The following is a 25013-nucleotide window of genomic DNA, read 5'->3' as shown; positions in this document are numbered from 1 at the left end:
AAACTCTGAAACACAAAACACTAATTACAATGTACACATCGCACACAGCAATCAGGACAATGTTAAATTTTAACAAGTTTGGTTGTAAAGTACAACTGTCATGTTGACTGTTTAACAACAAAACATTTTGAAACCACTATGTACACACTTAATGGTGCTTATGTCCAAACATTTGTACACTCTATTTCAACATATGTTCATTTTTCACATAATTAATTTCAAAACTTTATTTGAACATAATATGCTAAAGTAGCAAAGTTTTTAAGCAGGAAAGCAGCAGTTTTGTAACCAACAGCGAGAAAAACAAAACCAGATTTTTAAGATTTTATGTAACGCTTTAAATGGTGAAGTTTGTGGCTTTAATTCTTTTCAGGTCTCCCCTTGGCATGGCTGCGTGATTTTAACAGAGTTGGTCATATTTGTGCTGTTTATTGTTCTTTTTTCTTCTGTTCTTCTGTGTCCTCACTCTTGGGCTCTTCTGAAGAGCTGCTAGAGCTGCCTCCGGAAGACTCCTTCTCTGCGGCCATCTTTTTGTATGCCATTTCGAAAAGTTTTAGGCTCTTCTGTTGAAGATTGGAGAACGCTTGGCGAATCTCCTCAACCTCCTTGGCATCCTTCTCGGCAAGGATTTCTTGGAGCTTGGTGATCTCTTCTTTAATCTGGTCGCACTCTTCTTTGGGAAGTTGATCTTTAAACTCTTCCATCTTGCTCTCAGTGTCATGGATGACACTCTCAGCTTGGTTGACGATTTCAACCTTCTCTTTGCGTTTCTTGTCTTCTTCCGCATACTCTGCAGCTTTCTTTACCATGTTCTCAATTTCATCTTTGCTAAGTCCTCCGGAAGACTGGATGACAATTTGTTGTTCACGTCCGGTTCCCTTATCCCTTGCAGAAACATTAACAATACCGTTTGCATCAATATCGAAAGTGACCTCAACTTGTGGCACGCCACGAGGCGCGGGAGGGATTCCAACCAACTGGAATTGTCCGAGAAGTTTGTTGTCCAAAGCCATTTCACGTTCACCTTGATGAACTTTGATTTCCACCTGGGTTTGTCCGTCGGCAGCTGTGCTAAACACCTGGCTCTTCTTTGTGGGGATAGTTGTGTTGCGCTCGATCAACTTAGTGAATACTCCACCAAGAGTTTCGATTCCTAGTGACAGTGGAGTTACATCAAGCAAAAGCACGTCAGTAACATTGCCAGCTAGAACACCACCCTGGATAGCAGCCCCCATAGCTACAGCCTCATCTGGGTTTACTGATTTGCTCGGAGCTTTTCCAAACACACTTTGAACTGTCTCTTGTACTTTTGGCATTCTTGTCATTCCCCCAACAAGAAGAATTTCTCCAATGTCACTCTTAGACACCTCAGCATCCTGTATGGCTTTTTCACAAGGCTTGATTGTGCGCTTAATAAGATCTCCAACAAGTTGTTCAAGTTGGGACCTTGAGAGTTTAATGTTCATGTGTTTTGGTCCACTTGCATCCATGGTCAAGTACGGCAGATTAATATCAGTTTGAAGAGATGATGAAAGTTCCATCTTGGCCTTTTCTGCAGCCTCCTTAACTCTTTGCATTGCCATTTTATCTTTCTTAAGATCAATGCCTTGCTCCTTCAGAAACTGCTTAACCAAGTACGAAAGAATGGTGTTATCGAAGTCCTCTCCACCGAGCAAGGTATCACCATTTGTGGATTTTACTTCAAAAACTCCTTTCTGAATTTCAAGCAAGGAAATATCAAAGGTTCCGCCACCCAAATCATACACAGCAATAATTTTATCATCAGTTTTGTCCAATCCATAAGCAAGAGCAGCAGCAGTTGGTTCATTAATAACGCGAAGCACATTAAGCCCTGAAATTTGTCCAGCATCTTTAGTGGCTTGACGCTGAGAGTCATTAAAGTATGCAGGCACCGTGATGACAGCATTTTTCACTGGCTGGTTCAGATAGTTTTCAGCAGTTTCCTTCATTTTAGTGAGCACAAATGCACCAATCTGCGATGGAGAGTATCTTTTTCCATCAGTGCCCTCGACCCATGCATCACCATTTGTGGCTTTTACAATTTTAAAAGTGGACGTTTTTAGTTCTTTTTGAATCTCTGCATCATCAAAGCGTCTTCCGATTAAACGCTTTGTGGCATAAAACGTGTTTCCTGGGTTGGTAACAGCTTGTCGTCGAGCAGGAGTTCCAGCCAAGCGTTCTCCTTCAGCTGTGAATGCAATGGCTGATGGAGTGGTTCTGGATCCTTCGGCATTTTCTAAAACTTTTGCCTGCTTTCCCTCCATAACAGCCACACAGGAATTTGTGGTGCCCAAATCAATACCGACAACTGCTCCTCGGATGGCATCGGAGGCATACGACCGAGTTAGGAATTGGTTACACATTGCTGAAAGTCTTTGGTTTCTTTGAAGACTTGCCGCTTTTCCATGAGTGTTTCGTTTTAAAAGGTTTTGGTAAACCTTCTTTTGGTGTTGATATATTGTTCGACTAACTGATGAAAACATTGTGCAGTTTTTGAGTTAATATTGTTTGATATAAATTAGTTTTACAACCTGAAATCTGAAAACAAATGAAAAGTGAAAAACCTAATTTGATTTAATGAACAAAATAGCTTTTTAAGTTTTTTTATTCTGCATATACTTCAATGTACAGAATATATTTGCAAAAACTGAACCGTTAAAACATTTAATATTTAAACTTACAGCTAAAAGCTAAATTAGACAAGCATAACTATTAAAAAATATCAAAAACTAGTACAAAACTATTCCCACCCAAAAGTATGTCACAATTTTATTTTATTTTTCAAAACAAAATTTACTACGCAAAGAAAAGAAACAACAATTATCTTGAACGACACTTTTGTGATGTTCGAATACGCTTACGTTAAATTTTCCTCGCTTTAACCTTGCAATGAAACGAATGACGCAATTTTCGCCAAACTCGCAATCAGTCCCGCATTTCCACCATGTGCTCATCGAAGTTAGCAACCGACCTCTGGCAACGTGATTGTGTGATGGCGTTATGACGCAACAGCCCACAATTTCAATGGATTTTTCCAGAAATTTGACCGCTTACAATAAAAGTATGAATCGATTTAAATTGCATCAGATTATAAAAGTTGATTTAATTTTTTACATACAAAAGTAGAACATAAATAAAACTAAATAGGTTTTTTAAAAAATCTTAAGATTTTACGCTCCCCGAAATACCGAAAACAAATTAAACAAGATTTACACAGAAATCATAAAATTAATTTACTTGTTTGAGGTTTTTAGGTTAAACAGCACAGTTCTTACAAAAGTCTGTAGTCTGAGATTTACACAAATACAAAAAATTGCAACATTCAAGTTTAGTGTTTCTTGGTCCGTTTGTGACTTTGTGTAAAATACGCCTTCGATTTTTTTCTGTCGCTGTTCGTGTTTCAAATCACAGCGTATACTTTAAAAGCTAGTCCCACTTCATGATTAGTTACTCCTGTAGGCCTACAACGCAAACAAACCCTACTCATTTTGCATGAACCCCAACATATTTGCCCCAAAAGTGAGATGAAACTGCTCAATATTTCTACTTTTCTCGTCACTGTTTAAATTTTATCCTTGGTGGGTGGGCAACGCCTGAATACAAGCCTGTTGTAATCATGTTTAACTGGATTGTTTTACGAATATAGTGACTTTTCGAGTTTGATTCATAAAGTTTTAGACTATCGAATCTTGATCAAAGCAAGTGGTCGAGACGGGGTTAGAACCAACAACCTTGTGAGCTCGTCGACGTTGGCGCTAATCACTTCGCCAACTAGGTGCAAGCGTGCAACTGATCACTACAATCGGAAGTTTGTCTGTAAAAAGTTTATTAAATTTGCGCAAGCACCATAGCAACACCTTGCAACAGGCAAGTTATTCAACAGACAGAAAAAAAAACGGGAACGAAAAGTCAAAGCTCGGCTGGGGAGCGGCATCCGTCGACGCATGGGGGCGCAAAACAGCAAGCGCTTGTCGGCCGCTATTCGGGAAGTTCCCCAGTGTCGTTGAGGTAGAGCAATTGTCGATGAAAGATTTAAGCACCTGTGAAAAAAATTAGAAGCTTTAAGTCTGGGTCCAGTATTTTAATGAACAACAGTGTAATTGTAGTTATTATGACTAAATGTAGGGCGATTGACTTTTCATTAAACCATGGCGTTGTAGCTGCAGCGCGTTACACAACTATTCCACTTTTTACGCTCCAGACCATGACAACGTTGCGCAGCTATTCCCACTTGGTGAATGTTTTAGTGCAATTGTGTCGCAATGTGTTCTTTCAAAAAGCGAAATAAACTCAACTTATTTAAACTCAAGTTATAGAAGTTTTCAGTTCATTAATTGAATGACCAAATCGGTTAAACAGTATGCATTGACCCATTTTACCACGCCCTTTATATAAGCTGCCGTGCAAGTCCCAAAAAATCGAATAGGAAAGCATTAACATCAATACAGTTTCAAGCAAATTTACCATTTTACCACTGCCTTTTTTTCACTCTCAAGTTCGAACGTTACTGTTTAGGCTTAATTACCTTCATTGTTGGTTTCTTGTACATCACCAGACTTGTTGCTGGGCGACCGGGATGTTGTTGGAAAATTTCACTGGTTGTTCCCAAGAACTGAAAATAAACAAAAAGTAAATGGTAAATGAGTTGAAATACGGAAAAAATACAAGCATTTATTTCTCACTGGTAACCACACAGGAGCACAAACAAACTGAATGCATAATAGATTACGTTTCAGAAGTCCAAGCATAATAACCAAGCTAATAAAAAATTTAAAATTTCATGTTGACCAACATATTTGCCTAAAATTTGTTTTTTATTATGTTTTTTAATATTATTATTTTTGCTCTGGACAAAGAATGTGTTGTAGCGACCTCTCTTGCATCCGCTTCAGTGTATGATTTTTAAATGTGTATGATTATCAACAAAAAGTGTTAAACTGTGTAAAAAAACATAACGGTTCCAGCTTTCGGTCCCAATTTCAACCACAGACCGCGTCATCTCCTTAACAGGTCAAGTTAATAGCGAAAAGATTAAAGCGAACGACGTGACTTGGTCATTGTCCTAAACGCGAGTGCACTGACTTCCAAACCACCAATTTTCGAGTCACTATCAAGCGGTGCGACATTAACCATGTCGCGATCAAAGGGCGGCGACAATTAAAGCGACACGCGACGTAAAGTCGTTAAGGATACGATGTTGACGCGACGTGATCAGCAACACGTCAAACTGATGATGTTATACGTTTCTGGCAAGGTTAAAATGAAAAATTGCTTATTCTCGATTTCGAAAATTAGTAACTGCACCAATTTCCAGATGTATATAAAACGAACTGTGCCAAAAGACACAAAAATTCCTAAAGGCTTTTGTTATTGAAGTGACAAAACTTCTCAAAAACAGATTTATTAAAATGATTTCAAATTTAACTGTGGCAAATGGCGCAAAAACGCAAAGGCTTTTTAATTCCTAATTTTGAGACACTCGTGAACCCAGTTGCCTGCAGATATTAAAATAGACACATTAAGTCATGTAGGTGCGCTTGCATTTGTATTGAAATGTCGCAGCGTCGCCACAAATTGGTTGATCTGTCACAGAAGTATGTGTTACGCCCGGATTTGGTCGAGTTGCAACGAAATGACGCAGAAATCGCGAAGTCTGGGTTCCTTGCACACCCTGAATCCGCACAAACGTAAACAAAGCTCCACCAATGCCAGTTAAGCGCCTTATCAAGCGACTGCCAGTCAAACACGATTATCCTGCCGGTTTCTGCGGCAGTTTTTGTTGACGCTTCTTAGACTGCCGTCTTTTGTCAGATGTGCGATTTGCCGGATGTGGCTGCTTTACCCAAAACAGTCGCTGTAGCGATCGGAATACCAACAAGCACGCTCCCATTTTTGGCAAAACCGCCCACTGCAGCCGATTAATGGGTTTTCTGGGTTCACTATGACGCCATTATGTTTGCCCGAATAAGTTTTGAGTTGTTTTATTTACCATTTTTCAAGTTTTTTTCTCAATTGAGTTGTGTGTTTTAAACAAAAACACATAAATTTTGATACAGTCCATTTTTGGCGGTAGTCTTTTTGGGCAACATTTGAACAGTAAAACGCTTTAATTTAGTTAAAATGCTAACAGTTTAAGTGCTTTGAAGTATGTGGCTCTTTACATTATAAATTTGCGCAAAATTTTGTTCAAAACGATCAAAAATTATTTTTACCTTTTTGCAAGCGAGTAGTTCAAATCACATTGTGGTTCCGGAGATGAATCTGGAATATAAAAATAATAAAGTTTACATTCAGGTTTTCATTTAGTTTTGTAAACAGAAAACTATCAATGCCTCATAGTTTGGGTTGTAATCAACTTTAACCACCTAAAGCTACAGAAATGGAAACAGTTGCGACATCATTATCTTGTCATGCTTTGTCGAGTTGCCAAAATTGATCCTGTTTTTATTTCTGTATATTGTCTCATTAGGTATTGTTTACAACACAATGTCCAAAACATGAGAAATAAAAGAAATCTCCAGACATAATTACAGTAAAGGCCATTCCATTCTTTTGGGCTCACAAACACGTTTAAGCCCAAAATAGAGTTGCTTTTTGTTAAAGCAAACCCAACATAATTTATCGTAAAACATACCTTCGTTTTTGCTGGAATACCAGTCCCCTGGCTCATTCGCGTTTTCACTGCAGTATCCAGTTGAAAGTGAGCCCTCGTTGCCTCGATTCGACGTAAAATCATCAGAAAAACTCGCGTTTGAACCCGATTTAGGGACAGGAACACCGTTTGACCCCGAAAAACTTGAAATGCAATGTTCGTTACCAGTTTGTGCGGTTCTCCACGGTGATTGGTTGGCTGTGATCACGTGGTTGCTTTGTTGCGTATGTACAGGTTCTGTGACGTTACAATAACCGTTTGTCGGTGCTTGGCAAAATGACTTCATTTGATTTTGAAGTTTATCGTTTTGTGCCAAGTTTTGACTGGTATTTGTGTCGAAAGCACCGATGTTTTTAGGCAACAAATGATTGTGAGACAAGTACGGATAATTGTTGGGCATGGGAACCTGCCCTCCGCACACAATAGGCTGACTGCAGTTGTACAAATCGGCGGGTTTTTGGCTAAATCTGGGAGGACAGGCGTTGTTTTCCCAGCAGGGCTGATTATTGCAGGGATAGTAGGAGCCTGACAATGGAGAATTGTAGTTGTTGTGTTCAAGTCTAGGGAATCCTGTGTTTTCGGTGCGTAAAGCTGGATCCAAAATGGCCGCGCCGCCTTGGGATGTACCGACATTGGAAATTGGCGGTGATTCAAGTCCAAGGTTATTCGTGCAACTCATTTTGGATTTAGGCTTGTCTTCAAGTTCTGCGTCTGTGAATGATTTGAAAATGGCGGATTACAAGAGGTAAGAGCTAATGTTATGTATTATTCATCAACTGTGGTATTTAACCACATTTTAAGCGATAAAATACGCAAAGGCAATTCTTTAATTTTGTACAGTCGAATTTTGTTGCGATTTACAAGAAAAAAGTCTGAAAAAATTATCAAAACACTCTGTGTGATTGCGAACGCCAAAATGTCTAACATTTCCCTACTTATGCGATTTGTATAGGTTTGATGCCGTTTTGATTACATTTTTAAGCAGTCGCAGGCGCAGTTAGGATTTAAAGAAAGTAATGAGAAAGGCTCTTGCGATAACATCTTGACCGTGTGCCCACGCTCAGTATACTGTAAACATTTCACTACACCGCCGCATTGACTACCACGTTTACCTGCGACTCGCATTGATTGATCAGTCAAAGTGCTTTGCTGGCTAGAAAGGCTTGCGGAGTCGTTGGGGCGATGTTTCGGAATCCAAGTCATTTTGTTTTCCTTCTTAAGGCGGCGTCTTGCGTTTGCAAACCATGTTGAAACCTAAGGAAACATTTATTTTTTAAAACACAAGCAGATTTTTGCTAATTTGGTCGGTAAAGAGGTGTTTTTCGATCACAATACCGCAGCAACCTAGTTCGCCGTGAAAGATAGATAGGTTTCGGAAAAAGTTTTACTCGCATCGTTTACGCTACGGCCCAATGACGAAATGCGAATATTAGCACCAAAACTAAAACTTATTTTACATAAAAATTTTACATTACCCTACAAGAATTTAAAGTTTTTATTTGATATTCTGAGCAAACAACTTAGGTTATTTGAATTCTTTTTTGAAGCTTTTTATTACCGAGCCATTTACCTGGGTCAGAGTCATCTTTGACACGACAGCCAACATAACCTTTTCTCCTTTGCTCGGATATGGATTCTTGCTATGTTCCTGCAACCACGCTTTCAAAGTGCTCGTCGACTCGCGGGTGGCATTTTTACGGTGCCCAGGGTCGTTCATGGAGGTCGGTGCAAATCTGAGATTAAGTATGATTAGTTATATCTACGGATACGGAAACTTTGCGGCCGTGTCATCTGGGAGGGGGCAGGCTTACGATAAATTCATCAGGATTAAATCCCTACCGCAACCGATTTTTTTACTCCAATCGTGCTATTACATTTGTGTTTCTTATCCTTAATTAGGTTCAGTAAATAGGTGAGAGTTCAATCTAAAGATAAATTAACAAAGTCAGACCATTTAACATTCGGATAATGAACCATGAGGTAGTGACTTGTATCTATTACATTAGTGCGTTTATGAGCGGAGCGTTGCTTGAGACGCATGGCACTTATGTTGAAGACGCACCGATACCGCAAACAAAACAATAACGCGTCAATCAATAACATTCGATATGACGCCGAACCGGTGGCCGAAATAGCGGAATCGACGCCGGGAAGCAAAGACACCCAGTGGCGCGTCCGCGCGGCGCTCATGTGTGTCGTCATAACGCTCGAGGCCATGCACGAAATTCTGGACACGGCAACAAACAAAGACGTCAAATCCAGATTGACTTGATTCATGATGACAACAAAACAATACCCTACTGTGCTTGTGAGCTCGCGCATTAGCAGGCTTGCGTATTTGGGCAATGCGCAATTGCACACAGTCTCTTGCACGGACGTAGCGAGGTCTGAGACAAGCGATAGTCTTGTTGTCGTTGGCCCCACCCTGGCCCGAACACACGACCTTCACCGCGCGAGTGTTAAACCTAAATAACCGCTTGCCGCTGATCGACTGTAGCCTAATTGCTGGCGATTTAAGGTAGCATCAAAATGGCGTCGTATTAAAATAGACTTTTGTTTTTACTCCGATTAAAACAGAATGCTCAACCCGAATGTAATGTAATCGAATGAAACGAATTTGAACGTTTTTGTGAAATAACGTATACCACCTAGCTTTACAAATAGATCAGATTTCGTTAAGAGGTTGGATTGATAGGCTATATGCACTGGTTTAAGTACAGGAATATTGTCATTTTTAAATGAGTCACTATTTGTCAAAAGCGGACTTGAACACAAATGAAACCGTTAAATTAAAGTGTGTGAAAATGGGAAGGAGTAAAAATTCATTTGTTTAAATTTAGTTTTTTTTGCACAAACATGTTTCTTATTGCCCAAAAATGGCTGTTTATTCAGTTTCTTGTTTTTTGCGGCGTCTAGGGGGTAACGTCAGCAGTTGATTTGGTAAAACGTCGAACAAGAGCGTCGAGTCAACTTACCTCGCCTGGCACCCGTAGCCGCTGTAGGAATAGTAACTTCTCGTTGTTGGTAAATAACCATCATACCACATTTCACCCACTTCAGGTTTTCCGTCCACTGGAGGACTCTAAAGAGGAAATACAAATTTTTAGATGATACAGACCAAACCCTTTAAAACCGGAATGAGTAGATTTTTCTTGATGTTACGAACAGTATGTTTTTGAGGAAATACGAACAAAACTCGACAAACAACGAAAGAATTATTTTGTGCAAAGCAGTGAGGTAAACCCCGCATGAACGACTAAAATGCGCAATTAAGAAAAAAACATTTCCATCACAATTGTTGCTGTGTTCTGACGTATTGTTATCAGTTTCTTGTATAATTCAAAAATGAATTGTTAATTTAATTTATCACCAAGCATTGTTTGACTTTACGTTTGCATTTTTGTTATTTATCACCTATTTAAATGGTGAATATTCCTATTTAGTTGGTCAGCCCTTAAGTGGGGTAGCTTAATCTACGCTTGAGGGAGCTTCGTGCGACATTTAGAAAGCGATTCGTCGTTGGGCTAAATCCGCTGTCAAAACACGTCCAGTGGCAATTATCGGACAAGAAGGGATCGTCCGTCACTGAGCCGTCTCAATCCCTTGTTGTTTCTAATTGCGAAATGCAGCGACTTTCGGACGGTAGCGGGCTAATATAGGTGCGAGTTAGTTTAAAAGTGTAATTTCAAACTTATTAAAATAACACCTCGGTTATCATTTGTACCAAATAAAAGTCTTAGGTGCTGTCAAAAAACTGGTACTCTATAATCTGAGACATATCGCATACGTCAATTTACCCTATGCGCTTAACCAGCGACTATTTCAAATGTCGATGCTTTGTATCAATGCTTTTTAAAACCGTTTAAATTCACGTTTTTTGAAAAAAATAAATTTGACGAGTCGAAAGAAGTTTAAAAAATCACCCTAAAACTTTTTTTATCATTCAAACTCTGCAATGATTTAGATACAGAATATTTTGGTTTTTAAGTCATGTACGTAAGGCATAAACCTAAATTAAATTACACACGAAAAGTTATTGAGTAGTTACCACTGTAGAGTATCTTCCAAGTATTCCTGGTGTGTATCGGTTTGTGTTCTCCACCGGTGTAACCGGAGCTTGTGGACACAATCTTGGCGGCGAAACCAGAGCCGTGCAGCTTGACTGCGCAGTGTAGACCCCGGTAAATCGTGGTGCCGTGTCGCCTAGAATGGAATGCCCATTTCCCGCTGAATAATCAAGGCTGGCGCGACCAGGAAAGAAGCTGTTGGTTGGTGGTTGCTGGATGACCATGATCGGTTTTCAATATTAAATGCCAATAAATTAGTTTTAAATTGCTACAGGATAACACAGACAATGATTATAAAAGCTATTTTTGACCGATACCAAATTTTAATGAAATTAAACTTGTATATTTTCTTCAATCTAAAACAAAACTTGTACGAAACATTTTTCAAGTTCACGATTTCATTTGACTCATTTTAGCAAATTAAAGCACTTTATTTGGCCAACTACGGCATCAACCTCCCCCTGCACTGCTTAACAGATCTGCGCGAGCAAATTCCCATGCTGCCTTCTCATATACCCTAAAATCACCTCGAAACTTTATCGCAGAAACGTGGGATTTTTACTTCAATACGAGAGAGCGAACCGAAAAAAAGAAAAACGCCGCCGCCTTTTTTCTTTATTTTCTCTTGTCTAATCAATTCATCATCGTTGGCGCCGGCTTTATGTTTCTACCAGGCTTACAACATTATAAGTGAGACTTTAATTGACGGTCTTAACTGGCCGCCAACCCACAATACAAATTGACACCAAATTCACAAAAGCGAGTAAAAACCGCTAGCGTTAATCGAAAGTAATAAAAATTAGTCTTCGTTGTGATTTGGGTGTAAATTGAGGAAGCCTGAAGATTACAGGAAATCTTGTTGAATCATGTTTTGAGTTTTTGACACATATGATTGAATATTTGATGTATTTCGCGTATCTATCTCAGGTGTTTTGAATTATGATTTTCCAAAATTTAGGCACAAACACGCGTTTTATGGAAAACAATTGGCAAAGAGCACATTTTCGCACTGTTGCAGAATAACGGTTTTGGTTTAAAGTTTTGCTTGTGCCCTTGTATATGGCATCGTTATACACAAAGCATTTTGTCGCGCTCTAACACAACAAAAACACAGAAAGCTGACGTCGCGTTTTATTTTCTCTTCGACAAAATGAAAAATCAACGCCTCCGGTTGTAAGTAGTATCTTTAACACGACTACGTCACACACAACCAATTTTATGCCACAAAAATATTTTTTGCTTATGAGAAGAGTGTATCTTAGGGAAGTTTCACAAATTCAACAACCATATTGTGTTTCGTTCCAAAATACTATTAGGAATTGCAAAAGGCTGAAATGTTACTGGACATTAGATGTATATTTTATGAAAGTAGCCAAGATGAACACATTCATACTGGGATCAGCCCTGAAACGGACATGCAGACCCGCGATCACAGAATTCTCATCGAAAAATTGTAATAAAAATGGTTGTAACAATGGTTTATCACACACCTTCAAGACAATGGGCTGCTGCAAACTAAGACAGCTTGTATCCACACTAATTAGGCGTGACCGCATTTATAAATAGAACTGATTAGGTAAAAACGAATTTAGCTTCATCCAACCTAGATTTCCATATTTGGCGAATGCTGCCGCTCGGTAAGATAGAAACTTTTCAGTGGAAAAGTACCCGAACGATTTTTAGCAATGAATAATTTTTTCGCCACTCTGTGCCAACCTCTGACCGAATGTTTAGTTTCTGAATGTTCTGATCTTTAAAATAGGGACAAGTATAGATCAGAGTGGTTTCCAAGACTATACGTATTGTTGAACGTTTGTTTTGAGTCAACAAAAATCTTTGTTTTACTATCAAAATATGTGCGTGTTGACATTTCATAAAATGTATTTTTAGGAAATTTTCTGTACATATGAGCCCATAATGGCCCCATTTGAAATTCACGATTCTTTTCAGTCAACAAAATTCTGTATTTACATGCAGAAGCGAAATATAGCAAAATGTGCTGTGCCTGTATTTTTAGAAATTCACTGTAAATGAGATATCCTATTTAAAACTTACGGTGGCTATTTTAACACCAGCACTAAAGTGCGTTTTGCTTGATCAGCATGAAAAGCATTTTTCTTGTGTTTATTTTATTTCAAAAACGTGTCAAATACTCGACAGGCTGCATTACGTGCGACCGTATTTCAAAAATCCCAGCCGATGGCATTAAACTTGCGCCAAATTCTAACCACGTTTGTTCCAAACCGGAGAGTTTTTCCGGCGCCCGCCTTAGTAACGACACGATCGTTCAGTCGTGGCACAATTACGGAGCACTTCCAGGAACCGCCCTCGCCTACCTGTGTGACGTCACGATTTAGACGTGACGATCCCGACCCATGTGTATCCGGCCCTTGTCATGATTAAGCTTCTACGCATTTCACAACCACGTAGAGAAAAATAACTTTTTTGTGCCGTAAAAATCAAAAACCCATTGTTTACTAGGTCGCTTAACATTATTCTTGATGCACTTTTTCCCAAAAAAGTGTTAGTCAGAATCAGAACCTTACACAGATCTGTTCATAAAAAGAAAAAAAACGGCCTAAATAGACGCAAAAAGCGACATGCTTTATAAATCAAACGTTTCGGCAAATCCTAATGACATCATTAGCGTTAATCGAAACGTTTGATTAATAAAGCATGTCGCCTTTTCAGTCTATTTAGGCCGTTATTTTCCTGATTAGAATTATTCAGTTTATTATGTCTATCAGCAACAGTTTATACACTTTTATATTTCTATTGTCGTTACTTATATTGCAGGTTATCAAGCGAATCTTATGCGCTCAAACTGGTGTTATTGGTACTAACTGAGAAATTTGGACAGCCATTTTAAATCGCGCAATTAGTTTCTGTTTTTGCCAAGAGCAACACACCATTTCGCTTCTCGAGCTGTGGCAAAGACACAAAGCAGAAAAAAATATTAATTTTCAAACTTCAACTTTGGGTCAAATTTTGTTTTAATTTCGAGTCATAATGTTTTATTCAACTACTTTCTAATTTAATCTGGTTAACCGGGTGTAGCGTATTAAAAAATTCTGTTTTATTCAATTATACAGTTAAGATAATCCGTTAAACTTGATTCAAACATTCATCGAACATCCAATGTACAAAAACCTTCAAAACAACGGTTAAGTGTTTGCTTGAATCAAACATTTGTTTAAATTTAATTGTCAGCTTATGGTTGTTTAACGTAATACATCGCAATAATCCTGCAAATGATTTTCTCGATTTAATTAAAGGTGTGCGGGTTTGGCTGGGAAGCCCCGGCATTATTGGGTAAGGCCGTTAATAAAATAAACATTATTGCGCTACATGCATTGCGTAAGCGCATGGACGACATTTAGGTATAAAAGAGACACCTTGTCGCACGTTTTTTACGCAAGGTTACCTCAAATACAAGGCATGTACTCACGCTTAAAACGTGCAAAGTATATTTAACAATTGATAACGTTGTCAGTTTTTGCACGATAAGGAATTTTAAGTTAAAGTTTTTTTATTGTCGTTATTTTAGTTTATTGAGTAATGCAAGGGTGAAAATATATCTTGTAAGATTAAACTGGGGTGGAAGTACAAATTTCTTTCTCTCGCCTAACTTCTTGTTTAACTGTTTTCCACTGATTGGCTTAAAGTGTTCTACATTTTATAACTTACTAATGTGATGGCTGGGACTGGTAACAAAAAAAAAACAGGTAGAAAATAAGGCTTTGTGGTTTTATAAAGGAATCCCGTTTATGGTCATTAAGCTCTACAACTTTGGTTTACACAGTTTTTGATTTGTTGCCAAAATTTTTTTCGAAATCAATTTGTGACTCCACTGCCACTGCCCTCAAACGTAAGACGAGTATGCAAAAAGAAGAATTTTTAGCGGTACGCTTGAAAATCCTATGAGGTGGCATCGGCACCCCCAACTTAAACGACAATTTTGCTTAAAAACCTGCAAAGGTGGCTTTATAGTTATGCAACAATGAGCCCTTTATCACAATGCTATGTCGATTTCACACCATAATCACTGCAGAATTCTGACATATGAATCAGAGGTCGTAGCACTTACAATACGCATAAATAATGCAGGAAACCTGATGACATTTCCACATAACATTCGGCGTGTATTTGTGATTGAACACCGTGTATTTGTTGAAATTTGCTGAAACTTTAACCTAAAACTCGAATTGAGGTAAATATCTTGATGTGGATTCTTTTGAAAAGTTCTTCTCGTGAATATTGTTTCCGTAAGAGTTTTAATTTTGCGCATGCAACAAACGCCAAAGCCACAATAATTCTTATACAAAAAAGCAATAAAATAATTGTTATATAATTGTTAAAAAATAAAACAAAACCTATCTACAAATTACGTTGTTTATTTTTACAATAATCAAAATGAAAAGTTTCTACAAATGGAGCAGACGTATTATTATCTGAAAAACGGTTATGGTAAAACGCAAGCTAGTCCTTAACCGCAATATCACTATCGGAACGTTTCAGGAGTTAGCATGTCGTTTTTAACAACTATTGTCTATTGGCCAGTTTATTTATCAGTTACAAGTACCTAGAATTGCGAAATCAGGACTTAATAATAAGCCTAACAAAAAACAAACCGCAAGCGAGCTTGTATAGTGTAAATACATATTGGAGAAATGTTTCAACAGTCGCTGTTGCCGAGCAAATTTAGGGTTTCATTTTACAATCCAATCTCCTTTTTACATGAACCGCAGTTCGTCGCATTGAGCATTAGAAAGTTTACCTTTAGCTTCAATATGCATTCAATCTTATGTGTGATCGGTTCCCCTAACTGTTGCTTGGGTGCTTTATCATCATCTGCTTGTAATACAGCGTGTAAAATAGTATTGCGACGATAAGACATCGGGCCCGTTGCTCCGCGCCGCGGCAATTGGATACCTGATTCACGGCAAAATTAGCCAAAGATAACGTCGGCACCATTTCCTACCGTGGGGAGATGATATCTCAATACGACCTACATAAAATAATGGCACGTTCCTGTCCGGTTGCGGGCGCGTTAGGCCGATTTGCGCCGTAATTTCACAGAAAGTTTCGCTTCTCCCAGTGCCAGCTCCTGGAAGCAGGCGTGATATTTGGCCGGAAAACCGCTCTCCATGCGCTGAAGGGCTCAACAAATACCGGCAGCGGAGTAGCGGGAAATTTTTCGAAGCCCAACCTCGCTGTGTTGTTGTTTACTTTTTGCGAAGCTTCATCCGTGAAGTGTAAACTTTTGTTTGAGATTTGTAAACAACTGTGGCGGCCGTGCAAGACAAACAGTTTAATTTTTTAGTATTTCTGGTAAAGTTATGATCGTTAATGCATTCCTGAGGCGGATTTAAATTTGGATTATTCGAGTAAGCCTGTTAATTAGTTTTTAACCCACGCCTTTTCTTAACTTAAACCCCGGTTGCTAGTTTTTTGGTTCACAAGCCTTCCTAACACTGGAAATGGTCACCAGTTTTATCCATGGTGCGGGCAAACAATGGTTCACGCCGAATTACTTACTTATCTAAACTCCACAAAATGAGTGAAATTTGGGTATCATTGACCATTATTATATCTAGTCACTTTTTTACTGTAAAACTACTCCACTTTCTTACAACATTAGCGTCATGTTGACTATTGTGTTGTAGTAAAATTGTATGCACCAAACATTAGTATTTCGTTAAAGGCGGGTCCACAATACAATACTTAACCCTTGGGCAGCGCGAAAATGTTTGTCCATTTCTGTATTTTTAGATATCCCAAAGCTATTGTCTGTGCAAAACCGTTTGTGATTGTTTTAGTCACAATTCTTAAAATATACTACAACATTTAGTAACCACAAAGAGCATAGTGTTCCAATTTATCTCATAGAAAAGTGTAAACAATGTTTATGTTGTGAAAAAAAATGTCAACTCATTTTTACGCGACAAAAACAGGTTGGACTTTTCCTTAAAACGCAGTTTTATCGGGAAAACATTTCCCACTGTGCCAAGCAGTAAGCAGAAATCTTTCCTTGCATAACGTCTCGTCTATTTACCATCAAATTTTCGACAAAATCAGCAGCAAAAAAACGTGACAGTCTTGTAAACTACTGATGGTGATTTTCATCTTTCATACGAAGTTTGCGGGTCCATATTTAGGTTCAACGCCTTTTATCCATTAAGTTGAGGCCTACTGTTTGAGATGCACGAACTCTGGTAGCTGGCAGAGAACTGACAAAAACACCTAAAGTGTCACGACGACTTCAACAAAAAACTAGCACGTACATTGCGTATAATAAGGTATTGCTGCCCGGCATAATATCAAGTTTACATAGCTCTTCTGGCAAATGTAATTTTATTCCGACGTTTCGACGTCCTATACAGGTCGAATTCATCATGGTAAATAACACTGAATGCGACTAGTACAGTGCGCGATAAACACATGAATTTCCATCACGTACATTACGATTTTATGTTTTTCCTTTCGTTTTAGTTCATAGTAAAGGCAAAGTACAGACATTTTCAAGAATAAAGGCACCTGCCATTTTGTATTTAGTGTTACCACATTTATTACAACTTTTGATATTTTTTAGTGACCAAAATGTTAAATATAAAACTTATCATCAAAAACAACTACAACTCAATAAGAAATCAATAAGAAACACGGTTTTAAACTATGTTGTGTTATATTTAGCCCAACGATTTCAAGTGATATCTTTTTCAAGCTTTCAAGGCGACCGCATATAGTCATTCCCTTACACAACGTTTTGGCAGGTGTCGCTTATTTGTATACAGGATATTTTGCACCAGTTAGTTGCAAATTAAGTAAAACACATTTAATCCGGTGGTTTATCCCGCCTCAAATCTAATAGCATATACAACGTGCCTATGTTTTATAGAAACATAATTAATCTAGTTAATGCCAAATGACGTAAATAAACCCAAACGCCGGATGTTTACCGTAAGCTCATTGTGTTTTGAAATATATCACGCTTCCGAACTGCTTGACAAGTTACGGAACTTAGCAGAAAGCTGACTTAACGCAAAAGTTGCGAAACAGATTTTAACATTAGAGGTCATGTCGCAAATTATTTAACCCATGTTTTCTCGCCTTTTCACTGGTTTTACTTGCTGCCTGGGTTTTACATTTGAAAATGAAAACAGACTTGTCGAAACGTGTAATTTAAAAAAAAATATATTGGCTCGTTTGTCTCTTCAGAATATTTACGGTTTCATGTGAAGATATATATTTCGCCTAAATGACATCTTCAGTTCCTTATTCAAATAGAATTTCGTATCGCTCATATTTCATGTATTTGCACTTGATAACAAATTGCCGGCATGCAACTGTGAGCGACAACCCTAAAGTACCTTAGTTTGTCCCATTATTGTGACAAGAAGTATGTTCCAACTCATTAAGTTGTTGGAACAGTTTTTAGGGTGTTTTTAGCCTCAGAGTGTACCTTGGTAAAAACAATGGCGTTGGTAGTTTCTTGCAAGCCTAAATCCTGAGACAAATGCATTTTATGCTAATGCAGTTACAAAATTGTAGTTCCTACATTAAGATAACTTGGAGAGCCAATTTATATGTGTCGCGGGAAAACACTAAGAATGCTGTATATTTTCCGGCCACCTGAGTAGTTCTTTCGTGTTTGACTGACGGAATATTTAGATATACGTAAAGTCTTATTGATATTCCATACACTCAGTAATGAGCAGACGAAAACCGCTCGAACCAATGCAATATTTCACCTGAATTTGAAATCGCGCAGGTGGCATTGACGTCGAGTGAAATGAAACCAAAGCAAATGAACTCACGTTTTTCATACGGGGTTTTACAGTATCGTGATATATCACATCCACGAAAAAACGCGACAAAATATTTTACTTGCGAGGGTCCTAAACTTGAAACAGGCATAAGCTTTTAAGGCCGGGTGATTTGCATTTTGTTGAGCTGATTTCGACCGCCTGTTGTTTCTGACAACACCAGCGCGGTCAGCTTTGTTTGTGATAGTAGTTTCGTTGTGTTTACCCCAACATGTACCCACTATCGTTTCAGGTGGCCTGTGGGTGAGCAATGTTACTGATTGGAGACCGATAGGAGCCTTGTGGTACTGTTGCGTGCAGCATGGCAAATAAACTACGGTGTATTGGGTTGGCTTTGCTCGTCGGCGCCTCCACACACTGACGTACAACTACATTTTCTCGTTTGTTCCCAACAGCTTGAGATAAACATGCCAGGGAGAAACATACGTTTTTATGATTTCTCAAACTTGAGAAAATTCTACTGAGCTTGACCGAACGCGCAAATATTTGCTTTTGTTTAATAAACTATCGACACAAGACAACCGGATCGTGGAAAATATTAAGACTATCACATGGTGCAAAGTAAAAAAGTTGTCTTTTTTCACTTTAACCAACAGTATGCTGTGTTGTGTCCCCGTTGAAAAATACCTAATCTATACATGGTCGGTGTGGTGATGTAGAATTTTACTCATACAAACGCATCAAGCCAATAAATGATAAGTAATCTTCGGAAGGTGCACACTGTTTCGTTTCGACTGTTTTTGCTGACCTATTTTGGTTTGGGTGATGGTTTGTAATTTTAACCACAATATAATCTAAACTCAAAACTCTTTTTTAGGATTTAAATTCTCACAAGGGATTTTTGATGCAACCCATTCCTGTCTGAATAACTTTTATGACAACAAATTTCAATTCAATGCTTTTTCGATTATTATCGTTCTAGTTTAACTGCCACCACCGGCTGAAATGTATAAAAAAAAACACTGTGGAGCCCGGTACTGTATGCCGCAGGTTTCATCCTGTATTCGTTGTCAGAAAAAACTTTATATTTAAAAAACGACTTTAGACACAAGAGAATTGTTTGATCTATAAAAGCCAAACAGAAAAAAATGTTTAATGCAATAAATAACCTTTTAGTTTTTTGACCGGTCAGATTTTCAGTTTTATTTCAACTAGGCCGAGAACGCACTTTTAGTAACTTACTTAAGCAAAGGCCGACATAAGATTTTTCACTGGCAATAAATTAAAATTACATTTCGAGTTGCTGGGAATTGAACCAACACCATTAGGAGCATGTACGGTTAAAAATCACGTGTCCAGTTATGCACCTTACTTGATGCTACACGCCTTTACTAACGGTTCAGGTACATCAACATGTCCAAGACTTTTTTTAATGTGTGCCGCCATTTTGCTTTTATAAATTCAAACCAGTAACTAGCTAGTTGTCTGTCTGTCCCATTTATAAACATAATAAAGTTTTAGCCCTTATTATTTTTGAATATTCCCGTATATACGTTAGCTCCGTGATTTATCCTTCCCTAAAATGTTCAACTTCCATCCGTTACAACAACAATGCTGAGCCCTTTTGCGCCACCAAACGCATGTAACGTCAGTGTGTCTGTGCGTGATTAGGTTGAGGTCGACAGCGAATGTGCGTTGTCAGTAAAGTTTGTTATGTCACAAATCAAGTATTCTAGTGAGTGTTTACTAATTGTTGGGCAAGTAGTTTTTGTTTGGTAAACCGAAACAAGAAAATTCAAACTCAAAATCTTGACTTATTGGAGCCCTTACCTTAAAATCGAAACATTCTTCTGCCTCACCAAAACCTGAGTAATATGTTTCTCTTAATTGATTTTAGTTACTGTTAACTAAGGCACAGTAGAATCGCAATTAAATCATGCAAGGCCTACAAAGGCTTTACAGCAGACCAGGGTGTTTGACATGGCCACAAAAAACTTATGGTGGGATTCGAACCCTTGACTCCAGCTTATTTGTTTTGGTTCTGTCTATTTGATATAGATGGATGTGACGGTTTTTATATCGTGAGTCTAATTACTTGCATGATGTGGCGTGAATCATAGTTGAAATCCCCTCTCAAAGCATCTTTAGTTTGAGTAGGCTGGCATCACTTTTTCACTGTGCAAAAACGTTAAAGATATTTTTGCCCGCTTTTTACGTAGAAATGTTGTAAACATTTTATTAAATCGTGAGAAATATTATGAGAAAAAAGCAAAAAACATTTACTGTTCAGCCTTCCTCGTTTGTTTATGCGACGGAAAGTGTCGGAGTGCGCTATTTTGCCATTTTCATTTCAAATTAAACGCTTTTAATAATTAAACCAATACAATTTTTATCAAGGTAAATCATTTGCAGATTAAATTTCCATTTGTCAAAGTCAAAAATAGCGATGGTGTAATATTATTTATAGGCCCCACCTTATTTTGATTGACAGATTATTTCCATCGCCATCACAGCGACCTCTTTAATATATAAACAACCAAACCCCATGACACCTATTTGACGCTATCTCTTCCTGCAAAAGATGACAAAGCAGGTTTGACATTTCATGCAGGGAATTGTTTTGGTTTGAATCAAATTTCCAACCTAATCAGTTCTAACTCCTTCGTTACCAACTTTTTAAAGCAAAACTAAAGTCAACGGTTCGAAATTTAACTTGCCATTTTTGTGGTAAAGCTTGCTTTCCAAGATTTGTTTCAAATCGCTTTAAAAGTATTTGAAAGTAAAACAATGTCCGGTGGTTTGACAATTTCTTTTGTAAGTTAATATTGTTTTCAAAATGAAGCCCAAAAATATTTAGGATGTCTTGTTCATAGAAAAAAATTTAACTATGAAGGTGAAATGTTGTATTTTTAGGACTGTTGTCTGAACAAACAATGCATATTTTGGTAAAATCAACAACATTTTGACAAAATCATACATTTATTTAATTCTGTTTATTTTATGGCGTTAAAGGGAATATCGTCTACTTGTAAAAATCACTGGTTTTGTTAAATGTTTGCCTGCATAGAAGTTTAAATTAACTAAAAACTTCACGCACTTTCCTTTAAATCTCTTGCAAACGACGCGATGACTAAGCACTTTTATTGCACGATCCGTATTCATCAGAAACAATCGGTAATTCTTTCAGGGTGATGTAATTGAAGCGTGAACTTAACCTAACCTTGATCTTTAAAAGGTTTAATTATTGCTCAATGGAAGTTATTTACGATTAATTGAAACAAAGATAAAAACATTTATTCTTCAATGTAACTTATTATTTTGATTGTTTGGCGATTTACCCCTAAAATTATTTTTAAATTTCGTCGGATAGGCTTCTTGTTTCACACATTTGGTTGTTTTCTCTCATATTTTTAGAGGTATTTTTTAAAAAAATTAAGCTTTACAAACAATTATTAAAAATCAAGAAAATGTAAATCGACATAAAGCAAGCATAACTAAATGAAATAGTTTACAATCCATACTGCCAAAAATAGATGCCTAATTTTAAATAAGACTTTTTCAGAGAAAAACACAAAAGTTAAAACTAAAAAAACTGTTTTTCAAGCGGATGTTGGAAAACAACTTAGTCTAAAAGCAGTCGTAAAATCTGATGCCGCCTTTAACGCGTCGCACCCCTTAACTAAACACCACCAGGTGGTAGGAACCCCCGGGTTCCGCGAAACAACCAAAATCAGGCCCATAAGTCTCACGTTTCGGAAGTTTTACTTTCCACAAGCTCCTGATCCAGCTACAGAAACAATAGCTCTGTTTCAACGGCGGACCGAAGTACGTGATGCAATTGCCTAAAACGTGTTCTATCACCGAGCCAATCTCATCTCCAACGACAAGCGTTACGTAAAGACCTTTATTCCAAGCTAAATCAGACCGTCTTGATGTGTTTGTGTTTTGACCGCTCCCGCCGGGTTTGTTGATGTGCGAGAAACTTAGTCGTCTGCGTAAACATTCACGCTTGCTGTGCCTGAAAGTAAACACAACCCGACTATCTAGTCTTTCCCGTGGCCCCACAAACCCGAAACGTGACTTCAAATCGTAAACACGGGCAAAGGTGCAATTGCATCTTGCTAGAGGTTACAAAGGTGCAGCGATTGCCTAGAAAACAGTGCACATCGGCACTTTTCTGGGAAGTTTATGTGCTTTCGATCAGAACCTCTTAGTGATAAAAACAACAGTTTCAGTATCTAATCAAAAACCAAAGACAAACTGGATTTAAAAAAAAACAATGTCGTCATTAAGGAGAAACTTACTGTTCCAGCGGAATAAACAATAAAACTAATGTCATATTTACTGAAATATTCTTTGCGCATTGTAACTCGCAACAGGGGGAAGCTACTAACGTGAGAACTCAAATCACTGAAGTTTGCTAAATTCCAATAGATAGCATAAAGAGCACAGTTATTTCGGGGTAATAAACCAAATTACAAGTTATAAACTACGTTTTCAAATTTGTTTCATTTTTACTAAAATACCTTAACCTAATATACCCTAACCGTCAGCATTTTCAAACGGTTTTGCTTTTTTAAATATTTCGTATTTCTCTTTGCGCCATCTATCGGTATTACGCAAACCTTGTTCGTTGTAAGTTCTCACTTTCGTAGCTCTACCCTTAACAGTACGCGCCAACAATTGCTTTACTGCAGTGTTTCCCAAACTTGGGTTCGCGTACACCAAAGGTCGGAGAGATTCAAGAAACCAGAAAAAGCTAAATATTCATAGAAATACTGTACTTTGAAAGTTTTCAAATACAGTACCGAGAAATGATGAGTAGGGTTTACAGACTTGCGTATAGCTGAAAGAATCCGCTATAACGAAAAAAAGCTAGTGCCTCTCATAGTGCCAAACTTTACAGAAAAAATGTTACACATAAATTTATTCCCCAATCCAAAGTTTCATATCAAAAAAGTTTAAACTATTTTAAGATCACGACACTGCACTGTTCCAAAGTTTGTTCTGCATTAAATTCTGCAGCAATTGACCTAAGATTAAGTGTTAAGCATAACAAACAATTCGAGTCTCGTTTAATTGCGTCATATATGCAAACTACACCGGATTAAATCAGTTGGTTAAGTTGCGATTTGTGATAAAACCGGTAAGATGCTTGGGAAAACAAATGTTCGTCCTACTGTTTGATTGTTTCGGTTCAGCAACGCCTTATAAAGCCATCGATATGTTTGTTTTGAAACCAGATTATGGACAAAATTAAAATCATGATCTCACCACATGTCGCAATGTGCAACATAAGCTGCAGGTCATTGCTCGTGTGTTCGTTATCACTTTTGAATAAAATATAAAAGCTTACAAGAGTGTACATACTTTTCTTTTTTTTCATTATATGAATCAAATGTGTTTATTTTTTCCTACATTTAATTTAGTTAAGTAACTTATTGTGTTTATTTTTGCAGGTACTTAAAGCGACAAAAATGTAAAATGTGCTACAGCAGATATCTTCCATAGCCTACAAGTGACTGTTAGGTAAGTTATTAAAACTTATAATGGTAAAACTCATATCAAAGTTAATCGAAACAAACAAATACGCTTGTAAAGTTTACAAAGGGTTACGAATAAGCGATGAATGCATTTCTGCTTTTGTTAAGTCTACCACTTAAGGGAGCTCAAGAGCACGCATCGCGCGCCGTTTTATCTTTTTCGGATTTACAAACAAATTTTTCAACTTATTAGAAACTTCCTTCCCGTTTTTAAGACAATGTTGAAATTGTTGTACGGGTCACGTTTAAAATGCCCCAAACTATGATGTTATAAATCGTGAGGATGCGGGTTCAAATCCAGGCTAATCCGCTTTAATTTACACGATCGGGAAGTAAATGAATCTTTCTCCAAGGTATCAGGAATCACGATATTAATGTGCACTTCCAAAAACAACCATAAATAGTTAATTTGAAACGAAGCGATTTGGCATTTCCGTTGGAATTGTTCATTTTTGTGTACTGTGCCGTATTTATTCGATTGTAGGCCGCGGCTTATAAAGTTTGTAACCCTACCGTTTGTGCGGCTTACATTTTATGTCATACCGATATTATTTCTACACCCGTAGTTTTTGATTGATTTTGCGTTCGAAATTATTTTACGTATATATTTGCCTTTACACGTCAACGTACGTTTTGATAGAATTATTTGCGTGACTAACAGTTGTTGACAAATAGTTGTACTATGTAGCATTATAAAGAAGTGTTATCAAACAATAGTACCTAACATCACAAAATGCGGCTTACAATCGAATAAATACGGCAGCTCAACCTTTTATTAATCCTGCTACACTCCATACATATAGATCAGGGGTCGGCAGCGCCTGGCACGCGTGCCGAAGTCGGCACTTGAGGTGATTTTTTATGGCACGATTTGCGTGTTTGCAATAAAGTACCAATTGAAACAATACATTTCTTGTATTCAGTTGTTTGTCTTACAATAGTTTTAAAATCCATACTACACGCA

General features: G+C 37.7%; 2 protein-coding genes across 2 annotated transcripts; both read right to left on the bottom strand.

Annotated features, from left to right (window-relative positions):
• Nucleotides 1–4: 4 nt before the first annotated feature.
• Nucleotides 5–2555, bottom strand: LOC145213599 (stress-70 protein, mitochondrial-like). Its single transcript, XM_080081949.1, has one exon. It carries the CDS (start codon nucleotides 2502–2504, stop codon nucleotides 429–431), a length of 2076 nt encoding a protein of 691 aa, XP_079938075.1. The 5' UTR covers nucleotides 2505–2555; the 3' UTR covers nucleotides 5–428.
• Nucleotides 2556–3830: 1275 nt separating this feature from the next.
• LOC145208972 (uncharacterized) lies at nucleotides 3831–11118 on the bottom strand. The gene is made up of 8 exons (XM_080079218.1): nucleotides 10722–11118; nucleotides 9649–9755; nucleotides 8244–8406; nucleotides 7786–7927; nucleotides 6656–7384; nucleotides 6234–6282; nucleotides 4547–4633; nucleotides 3831–4061 (listed from the first exon to the last, which is right to left on the bottom strand). Exons 1-7 carry the CDS (start codon nucleotides 10962–10964, stop codon nucleotides 4570–4572), a joined length of 1497 nt encoding a protein of 498 aa, XP_079935344.1. The 5' UTR covers nucleotides 10965–11118; the 3' UTR covers nucleotides 3831–4061; nucleotides 4547–4569.
• Nucleotides 11119–25013: the final 13895 nt, after the last annotated feature.

Source organism: Phallusia mammillata, chromosome 1 (assembly GCF_965637545.1).
Source record: "Phallusia mammillata chromosome 1, kaPhaMamm4.hap1.1, whole genome shotgun sequence".
Lineage (NCBI taxonomy): Eukaryota > Metazoa > Chordata > Ascidiacea > Phlebobranchia > Ascidiidae > Phallusia > Phallusia mammillata.
This window is presented reverse-complemented; position numbering and strand designations above follow the sequence as displayed.

What these genes read in the sequence shown, in the direction of transcription:
- LOC145213599 (XM_080081949.1), bottom strand. Translation starts at nt 2,504, where the DNA reads ATGTTTTCATCAGTTAGTCGAACAATATATCAACACCAAAAGAAGGTT.
- LOC145208972 (XM_080079218.1), bottom strand. Translation starts at nt 10,964, where the DNA reads ATGGTCATCCAGCAACCACCAACCAACAGCTTCTTTCCTGGTCGCGCC. An exon ending in GTATTCCAGCAAAAACGAAG is followed by an intron (nt 6,283 to 6,655) that starts GTATGTTTTACG and finishes TTTATATTCCAG; the next exon opens with ATTCATCTCCGGAACCACAA. An exon ending in AACTACTCGCTTGCAAAAAG is followed by an intron (nt 4,634 to 6,233) that starts GTAAAAATAATT and finishes GTTTATTTTCAG; the next exon opens with TTCTTGGGAACAACCAGTGA.